The sequence below is a fragment of the Physella acuta genome, unplaced genomic scaffold (assembly GCF_028476545.2).
Source record: "Physella acuta isolate Inbredline_101_S28 unplaced genomic scaffold, ASM2847654v3 ptg000705l, whole genome shotgun sequence".
Classification (NCBI taxonomy): domain Eukaryota; kingdom Metazoa; phylum Mollusca; class Gastropoda; family Physidae; genus Physella; species Physella acuta.
This window is the reverse complement of record NW_026732224.1, coordinates 281,981-292,119: the sequence shown is the minus strand read 5'-3', so window position 1 is coordinate 292,119 and position 10,139 is coordinate 281,981. Positions and strand designations below refer to the sequence as shown.

The 10,139-nt window shown below is 39.5% G+C and overlaps 1 protein-coding gene across 1 annotated transcript; it reads right to left on the bottom strand.

The window, feature by feature from the left end:
* Positions 1-461: 461 nt before the first annotated feature.
* LOC131949620 (sodium-dependent phosphate transport protein 2B-like) lies at positions 462-3,301 on the bottom strand. The gene is made up of 3 exons (XM_059311464.1): positions 3,215-3,301; positions 1,986-2,145; positions 462-1,345 (listed from the first exon to the last, which is right to left on the bottom strand). Exons 1-3 carry the CDS (start codon positions 3,299-3,301, stop codon positions 462-464), a joined length of 1,131 nt encoding a protein of 376 aa, XP_059167447.1.
* Between the last annotated feature and the right edge of the window lie 6,838 nt (positions 3,302-10,139).

Genomic DNA, 10,139 nt, shown 5'->3' with positions numbered 1-10,139 from the left:
GAACGCGTCAAAAGACAACTCAATCAAAGTGGTACAAAGGCAGAGTGTTCAAATACCTAGTACGACGTGCAGTTATCGTACCAACTGCCTTAAGTTTGGACCAGTAAAGTTATTTTGGAAATAAATGACAACAATATGATAGCAATAATAGAATTAAATCAACTTTTTCGTGTTATTAAAAATGTATAAAATTTCACAAAACTCTTATGACAAGATCACAGAGCTCAAAATTCCTAAAAAATAATTTTATTTATTTTTTAAAAATTACCAGAGAAAATCTTTTAAATAATATATCACATTAAAAATTCTGTAAGCTATATACATGCTACATATACATATTGAACTAAAACGAATGTTATTTAAACGAATGTTATTTATCTAATCATATACAAGATACAAATATAGAATAAATAGGTTTTCAAGAATCGAACTTTCTTTGTAAACAATGTCACGTGGTCATACTAAAGTCGCGTGCTGGACTCTCCGTTAGGTTGTCTGTCTGACGTGGCACCAGTGTCTGTCTTCTCGGTCGAGTCTGTCTGTAACCGCTTGCAGAAGAAGACTTTCTGCATGGCGCGATCATAGGGTTCCAAAGACCGTAGCGGCTGGGGTAGGAACATCCAGTCTTGGAGCTTTCTGGGCAGGCTCTGGGGACGTTTAGCCTGCAGGCATTTGATGACGCCGATGATGATGAAGAGAAGGCAGACGGGCCCGAGGACGCCGAGGAGGACGTACCAGCCCGGGATGGAGAGAGCGAAGACTAGGGCGGGGAAGAGGAAGAACATGAGGAGGATGTAGACGATGGCGAACCAGCGGTATTCGGCCGTGCAGTTGCCTAGAAATTTGGCAAGCGGGATGGGGATGCGGAGGTAGGGGATGGGGTAGAACAGGAGGATGCCGGTGATGTTGAAGAAGAGGTGGCAGAAGGCTGCTTGTAACGCGTTTCTGAGGCCGTCCGTGTTGGCTAAGGCTGAGAGAATCGCCGTGGTCGTGGTGCCGATGTTTGACCCCAGGGTCAAAGGGTACATCCGGTCGAGTTTGATGACCCCGATGCCGACGAGCGGGGTGAGGGTGGAGGTGAAGATGGAGGAGCTATGGACGATGATGGTCAACCCGGCGCCGATAATGATGGCGAGGTATCCGGTGAGGTAGCCCAGCGGTCCGGGAAAGTCCGCGTTGATGAATTTTTTGATGATGAGAGCGATGGGGCCTTGGAGAAGGGAGTGCAGCAGTTTGATAATGGCGACCAGACATAGGCAGAGAATGGTAAGGGAGATAACCAGCATGATTGCTCCAAAAGCATTGTCGTTTAATGTAGAGTACATTCCCTTGAATAAAAACTCACCTAATTGTAAAACAAAATCAATTAGAAATAACAAACAACAGAATTGCATTAAAGTGTTTAATTATAGTGTCAAAAATATTTTAATAATATATTTTATAATTATAAAAAGAAAACCGGGATTTTCATGAAATTTAGAAAATTATAAATATGTATAAAAACATGAAAAATTGCTGTTCAATGCATTGCTTCTACTGCCTAACCACGGTGCTTAAAGCTATTTTTTAATGTTAATTTCATATAGATAAATACCCAACCTTACGATAACCCTAGCAAACTGCAGTTCTAATGACATCCTTACATGTACATTTCATGAATATAAATAATTAACCTCCAGCACGACATTAGCACAAAGTCAAATTTGAAATGATTAAAAGCCAGTTAAATTTACCATGAAATTCATTTAAGGATAATACTGTGGTTTTATTTTAAATTCTTTTACATTGAACTTCTGGAAGAATGAAATAGGGGGAGGGGGGTGGTAGGGGGGATTAAACCAGTCAGTTGGTGAATGATCTCATCGATTATATTGATTTTACCTGTTTGTTCGAATTGAAACTTTCAAAGTAACAGTGGTTGTTTCAGAACTTGACTCAAATACTAAGCCACCCTACACTAGACGACCTTGACCCCCTAGACTCACCTATCATCGACCTACAACAGTCGATCTCTGACCTCGTGCCTTGGAAAGCGTCACAGTCGACCTGTGTGGCGAGCCTCTGGATGCTCCATGTCCTGTTACTCCAGGGCGTGCTCGTGCAGTCCTCGTGCCATGTCTGGTTCCGGCCCACGCATGCGCTAAGCTGCGGACGGAAGTGAAAGACTCGATTACTAGAGATGTACCCTCTAAGCTGTACCCTCTAACCGGACGGTCCATAGGGCAAGTGAAGTAGAGTTCATCTGATTCTGGGACCTCAGTACCAACCAAAGCTGGGTGGGCTGAGGTATTTTATACTGACGAACCTGGATTCCAACTACAATAATTTATTTATAACCCTTCTTTGTATAAATATTACAGCTGGTTGATACTGGAGACTACTAATTATTGGATTAAAAACTAACAATTACTAGGAATTGTAATTAACACATTTTTAATAATCAACTACAATTTTAAATGTTGTTGTTGTAATTAAATTTTTTATAATTAATACTAACGTTTGTTTACAGGTTATTATTTCAATTATATTTATACTTTTTTATTTTATTTTTTATAGTTTAATTTTATAATTACCTCCCATTACAAAAAAAACATTGTCTGTTATTTCCCCTGTCAAAAAAGTTCCAAGCGCGCGACACAAACAAAAGACGAGAGCAAACCGCTGTGAACTGTGTTACACCTCTCGGGACTAACCTTAATATTCTGTGTCTGTTTTTAATAGTTCCATGTGGGGGGGGGGGGGGGGGGGGGGAGGGAGGGGATGGAATCTAGTATGGGGAAATTGAATGTTTGGGCGATTTCGGTGGAGACTATTTTTGTATCGAGTTTAGATTTAGGAGATTTTTAGTTTTGGAGAATTTATTGAGGGAAAATTGAGTGTGGGATAATTTAGTGTGAGAGCATTTAGTGTGTGGGAATTTAGTGTGGGGAATTTAGCGTGGGGGAATTTTGTGTGGAGTAATTTAGAGTGGGAAAATTTAGTGCGGGAGAATTTGGTGTGTGGGAATTTAGTGTGGGAGAATTTAGTTTGAGAGAATTTAGTGTGTGGGAATTTAGTGTGGGAAAATTCCGTATACTGTCAAATTCGTTTGGTTTTTGTAATGTTTAACATACTCTTCTAGGGTGTTGCACATCTTGTAGCAGCACCCGCAGGTCATAAGCTCATTAGACTGCTGTTTTTGTTGCTCTACCTTTCTCTAATAAGGGGCTGTCACCTTTCTTCCTTTTTGATGATGGCGATTCTGTTCTGTTATTAAAAATGGCTTGGCTTTGCCGGTGCTAGATGTATCTTTAGTATTCATTTTAGCGCTGATTTTTCCGGGTTGTGGCCAACTCTTTAAATGGGACGGCGTGGTCGGACTGTAGGGCACACAACTGCTAACACGACAATCTCGAGTTCAGATACCTGGTTGGAGTCAGTAGGACATTCATATTTTCACTCATATTTTGTGGGTACCTGAAACTTAAGGGAAATAAAGGAGGCTGGATATATTAATGAACACAATATTTCAGCATAGGCCGAGGTCAGATAAACAGGTGAACTCTACTTCATCTACCTCATTGACCACATTGTTTGATAGAGTAACTACTTTTTAAAAACATTTTAAGTGTGCGAGGCGCTAGACTGCTAACCCGAAAGTCTTGAGTTCGAATCCGGGTTCAACTGAGTAAAACTTGTATGCGTCCACCTAGCTCTGATGTGTACCTACTTCACGTCAAAGAACAAACTAAGGCGACTGGACATAGTGCTGACCACACTATCCCTTCATATGCCGAAGGACACTGAAACAGATGAACTCTACTTCATCTGCCCCATGTGTCTTGGGCACAAACGGGAAAAGCATAACGAGCCAACTTTGAATAAACATTGATGACTTTATGTAAAACATAACGCTTTTATATTTTGTAATGATGATTGACATTCTTCTTACTAATAAAAACATTTTAATTTTTTGCAATTTAATTTCATTATTATAATCTTTATAAAAGGGTATACAAACTTCTTTTAAACGATTGTTATTTAGTAACCTAAAAAACAATGTTGAAAAAGAAAGACACATTTTTAAAAAAAATATATTAATAAATTAAAACCTTAAAAATTGTTATTATTAAGTTGTAACAAAAAACAAGCACTATTTATAAAGAAAGACACTGATACATTATTTTTAAGATTTTTTTTTATTAATAAATAAAATACCACTCCCCAGCGAGCCAGATTTATAACATCCTTTCTTGAAAAGTTCACCAAGGGAAACAACTCCAATAGCCCTGGTTCGCCCTTGAATAATAATCATTAAAAGTTTTAAAAAACCCACGTTTTCTGATTGAACTAAAAAGTAGAAAATAAATGCTATACATCACAATAATGCAAGCAATCACTCTACTATAAGCGATCAAAAACGTGGGGCGCCGAAGTAAAAGTTATATTACTATTGATTAGATAATACTATTGACTTTTGTTAGGGAGCTTGTAGAGAGTCAACAGTATTAAAAACTGTAAGAAAATCACGGCGCCCCACGTTTTTGATCGCTTATAATTATTAATCAATGCGTGATATATCATAGAGAATCCAATACTTAAATAGATAAGAAGGGATTATCACAATGTTTGTGTGAGAGTTTACATTGACATCAGATGCTGGTCATCGTCCATTTCGTAATCGGCAAGTAGGTCATTGACTGGTAGGGCATTGACCTGTAGGTCATTGACCTGTAGGTCATTGACCGGTAGGTCATCAACCATTTCGTTATCGCCTAGCTAGTCATCGACCAATTGGTCATCTTTCATCTAGTTATTGTCCTACAAATCATCGTCTAGCTAGTCATCATTCATTTAGTCGATTTCGATTTAGTCATCGACCAGTGGGTCATTGACCTATAGGTCATTGACCACTTAATCTTCTCCAAGTCCACATTCATCAGTCATCAAGTATCACACTTTTAACCCAAGGTACGTGTCCAATATTTATAGTAGCGCCAGTCTGTCAAAGTAGATTTGGTTAGCGTATCGCCTGAATATATATATATATATATATATATATATATATATATATATATATATATATATATATATATATCTATATATATATATATATATATATACATATATATATATATATATATATATATATATATATATATATATATATATATATATATATATATATATATATATATATATATATATATTCGTCGAATGCGTATCAAAGAACAGGATTTCCTCTCCCAGCTGGGCCCGACGTAGACCCGGTTAATTAGGTCAAACACATCCCAGGTACAAAGTTGTTGACCTCGACAGATGGAAAGGGTGGGGGTGAGTGGGTGGCTAGTCACGTGACATAGACTTGTCGTTATATTTATCAACGTTGTTGTTGCAGTTATTTTTTTACTGTTTTCTTCGTCAGACATGTGAAGGTCATTGACCTATCCACGATAAATACAATCGATCTTGATCAGTTCGTCAGACATGTAAAGGTCATTGACCTATCCACGGTAAATACAATCGATCTTGATCAGTTCGTCAGACATAAAAGGTCATTGACCTATCCACGATAAATACAGTTGATCTTGATCAGTTCGTCAGACATGTAAAGGTCATTGACCTATCCACGATAAATACAATTGATCTTGATCAGTTCGTCAGACATGTAAAGGTCATTGACCTATTCACGATAAATACAATCGATCTTGGTCAGTTCGTCAGACATGTAAAGGTCATTGACCTATCCACGATAAATACAATCGATCTTGATCAGTTCGTCAGACATGTAAAGGTCATTGACCTATCCACGAAAAATATTATCGATCTTGATCAGTTCGTCAGACATGTGAAGGTCATTTACCTATCCACGTTAAATAAATCCATCTTGGTCAGTGTTTCAGACGTATACCGGGATGGAAATTAGCCTGTACATTCGGTCATTTGTCCCCCTCGGGCAAAAGGAGAAACGTCCATTGGGGACAACGACCTGTGGACAAACGGCCTAAGGACCAAAGACCTCCAGACAAACGGCATTCGTGTAGGTGTCTCACGTGCGATTGTCATAGATCCCACGAATAAATAAACGAGTAAACACCTCAACGATTTTATAAAATATGATTTTGAAAAAAAAGACTAAAAAGACGAGACAGAATAAATGTAATCGTTTTTTGCCCCATAAGGATATTGTCCTATAACTTAAACAGGAAATTTTAATGAAAACTTATACAAATTTAACAGATAAACCTTTGTAAGAAAACTATCATAATCGAAGATAAAAAACAAGATTATTACCATTTTATAACCGTGTATTTACGTGGAATGTCGTGGTCTAGCGGCAGAGCGCACGCTTGACGCCCTTGAAGTCCCGGTATCGAAACCCGGGCTATACAGCGAAATATTCGTTATGTCCATTCAGTTCTTTAAATAGCTATGTCTATTGAGCGACAGCTTTCACCGATGGTAAACCATTGACAAAAACAACACAAAGTATTTTTATCAGAATTCCTTTCTTATCTTTCGCTAAAATCTATTTCACATACATATATTCTCTACTGAAACCAGAATAACTTATTTTTTCTATCTTGAAATTTTTCCATCTTTCATTTTCTTTTGGAGTTAAAAGGTTTCAGGGAATTGCCAATTTTATCATGAATTAATATAGAAAAAAAACTTTTCTTGATAAAAGACATAGATGGATACAAAAATAGATTGAAGTGTAAATTGGATCACATTACATTAAATCTGGGCTCAAAATGTAACGTGGGAAATGGGCACTCAGACACTACATTCTCTCCCTAAGTTTATGTCATACGTTTCTAGAATTTATTACACATCTAAATACTTGTCTTTAAATATAATAAACACTAGCAATTAAGAACACGGTGGGGCCAGTCTTTGATCTCAGACTGGGTTCTAGAGTATTCCATTTCCGGTTACTGGTACTTCACAGGTTTGTCGGTATGTAGGTTACAGCATGGATTCTGGGTGTTGTCGCTTTTCTTTGTCCGATTCTGGGTTAGTGATGCTGCTATTTGCCCATTTCTGAGCAAGTGATATTTTAATTTGTCCTTTTCTCAGCCGGCGATACTTATATTTGTCCAATTCTCTCAGTCAGTGAAACATCAAATTATGCATTTCCCGGGCAGTCTAGATTTTGTCCATTCTTCAACCTCTTGACCGTCCATTTAGGACCTGATCTAATCAAACCACTAGTCTAAAAATACCAACCAATCAGCAACAATTCCAGACACTAATAGCGCTCAAGTTCTGTTGTTAGCTTAGGAACTGGTCATTAGCTCAGGGTAGACACAAGTCGTGAGAGGGGGGGGGGGGAGTGGGGTGGGGGGGGGGGGAGAGCTGCTACCTACCGTTATACCAAATATCTTTAGGTCATCGAAACCTAATTTGTTGTGAACGGATATCGATTAATCGATCTATACAAGATGCAGATCAGTTGTGATTTGTATACACTTACCTAAGTAAACAATATCAGTAAGAATATATTTTCCTTTTATGCTGCACGAACGCACACATTTAGATGGCTCTAGTTAATCTAGTTGTTTCTTTCATATATCTCACGGTAAGGGGGGGGGGGGGGGGGGTAGGGCCCATCGCCCATCGCCCCAGGCCACCCCCCTCCTCCCTAATGAAATAGGTATCAAATTGTATGCAGAAAATATATACTTTAATGATTCTACACAGAACGGGAATTTTAAGTGCGACCCTCCTGGAGAAAAAAAAAACTCTGAAAGAAACCCTCTTTGCTCCAAATCGGGACGAACGTTTACCATACTATTTGTTTTTTGCAAACTGGCAAAACTGTTTAAAAATGTCAAAGCTTTAAAACAACCTACTCAAGTTTCTCTTCTAAAACTTTGCTGTGTAACTCCGATTATCCTGCTTAAATGAAACAAACAAATTGAATTTTTAAAAACGGAAATGCCACCCATAAGATATAAAAGAATGATTTGAGATTTGAACAAGCAAGGCATAAATAGAAATGCTATGATATGCAGGTATATTGATTTGGTGTGATCGAAAACACACTCGCCGGTCATGAAGATTAAATATTAGTGAACATTGATTGGCCTCAGGAATTATTTTTTTTTTTACGAGCGAAATTTCTTTCGGTACCTTATAAGTTCCGTTACGTGACGTCAATCAACCGCGAGGTTATCATGTGATTCCGTGCAAGCGAGACTCGTGTGAGAAACGTCATCATATTGTGTGACACGTCATCATATTGTGTGACACGTCATCACTCAGGTGACCTAGGCCACCACGCGACTAAAATCTGGTCAAAAACTTGTTGACTCTGGATGAAGAGCTCTACCAACGAATACGGCTATCTTGACGCATGCGCGAACGGGAGTGAAGTGTACGGTTCGCGACCAGAATTGTCTAAGGTCGAGGAACTTGTCAATTTGGTAAATTAGACTTCGTCAGACATCTCGACTTAATTAGCTAAATAGGTTTTCAGGTCGTGTCGTCTATAGGGCTGGTAAGTAAGTCGCGGGGATCCTTTTGTCCACGGAAAAAAATGCCTGTTAGAGGTGGCTGGGGAAGTTTGCCAGAAAATTCAAAACAATTTGAAAATGTAGCTTTGGGTGCAACTATCCTTGCATACCGTGTTGCAGACAAGGGTGAAAACATCGTGACTAAAACAGCGACAAATGCAAGCACATTTCACTATTTTTTAATTGCAATGGATGAGTCGCTGGACAGCTGTTCCACCTCTTAACTGCTTGTGTTCATTAGGGGTGTGGATGAAGACATGAACATAACACAAGAGCTGGCTTCCCTATATAATATGTATGGCACTGTTAGTGGAGAGGATATTTTCAATGAGTTAAAGAAAACATTTGCTGATTATAACTTGGACTGGACTAACCTCAGTTGACTGATAATGTGGAAAAGTACATTAGTACCATAAAGAAAGGCTTGGTTGGACAAGCGAATAAGGAAAATATTCTACAACCAATGCTCCTGCACTCTATTATTCATCAGCAAGCTGTGAGTGCTAAATTTATGGACATTAGCAGTGTACTGAGTCCTGTGGTGTAGATGGCGAATTTAAACAGGTCACACGGGCCCAACCATAAATGTAGAATACGTGAAGAGTAATTTGAGAGCAAACTTGGACCTCGAGTGTGTTGTCGGCCCCCGACCATGTTTATTTCAGATTTTATTTCTCTGGGGGGGGGGGGGGGCGGCTCTTGAAATGTGTATATATTTCTATATAAATTATATATTTTAGTGTGGGGGGTGGGGCGGTGGACGTTTTTTTTTTGGCGGGGGGGGGGGGGCGGCTCCATAACACCGAAGATAGGCCTTGAGGAAACTCTGGTCCCCGAACTGTAATTTGATAGTCAATGCGGCCCTCGGTCTGAAAAGTTTTGGAGACCCCTGCTGTACACGATCTAGATCTGGCTATTTATAGATCCCATGTTGCTGTTTTATTGACAGAACCACAATATCATGAATTATAGAAAGCTACAAGAGACAGCTGAAACAGATCATTCCCTCAGGCTCGGCCATAACCCAATATAACATTACTGTAAGCCATCTCTACTATCTTGTTCGGGTGGGGGTGGAGGGAGATTTTGATCAGAGGTTACCTCCATAATGTGTGACGTCACGACAAGAAACATGGCGCCCACGGCTTATGAACACATGCATGATTGATGCTGTGAGACGGGTATCACGTGACAGATGCTAAGAGAAAAGCTCTTTCATTACGTGGTCCGGTTTACTAGTGGGCTAATTATGGTCTAGTTTTCAAGGGTCCGGTTAAATCAGTGGCGAAGTTAGCTTAGCGGTCCGGCTAAGTCAGTATTTATCAGTAAAATCAGTGATCTGTATTACGGCGCCGTCTAACCCAGTGATCCGGCTAACTCAGTGGTCCGGCTAGCTCCCTGATCCGGTTTACTAAGTGTTCCGACTAAGTGTTCCGGCTAACAGGTCCGGCTAAATGTTCCGTCTACCGGGTCCGGCTATCTTACCACGTGTCAAACAGATCCGGTTACCGACCTTGTTACCACGGCGCTGATTGTGTTTTTCACCCAGCTGGTCAATGATTGATGCACGTGCTACTGGGGTGTACTCTCGCCGCGCTGATCCGTGTGCCCGTGCGATACCCTCTAGAGAGCGATTGGTGA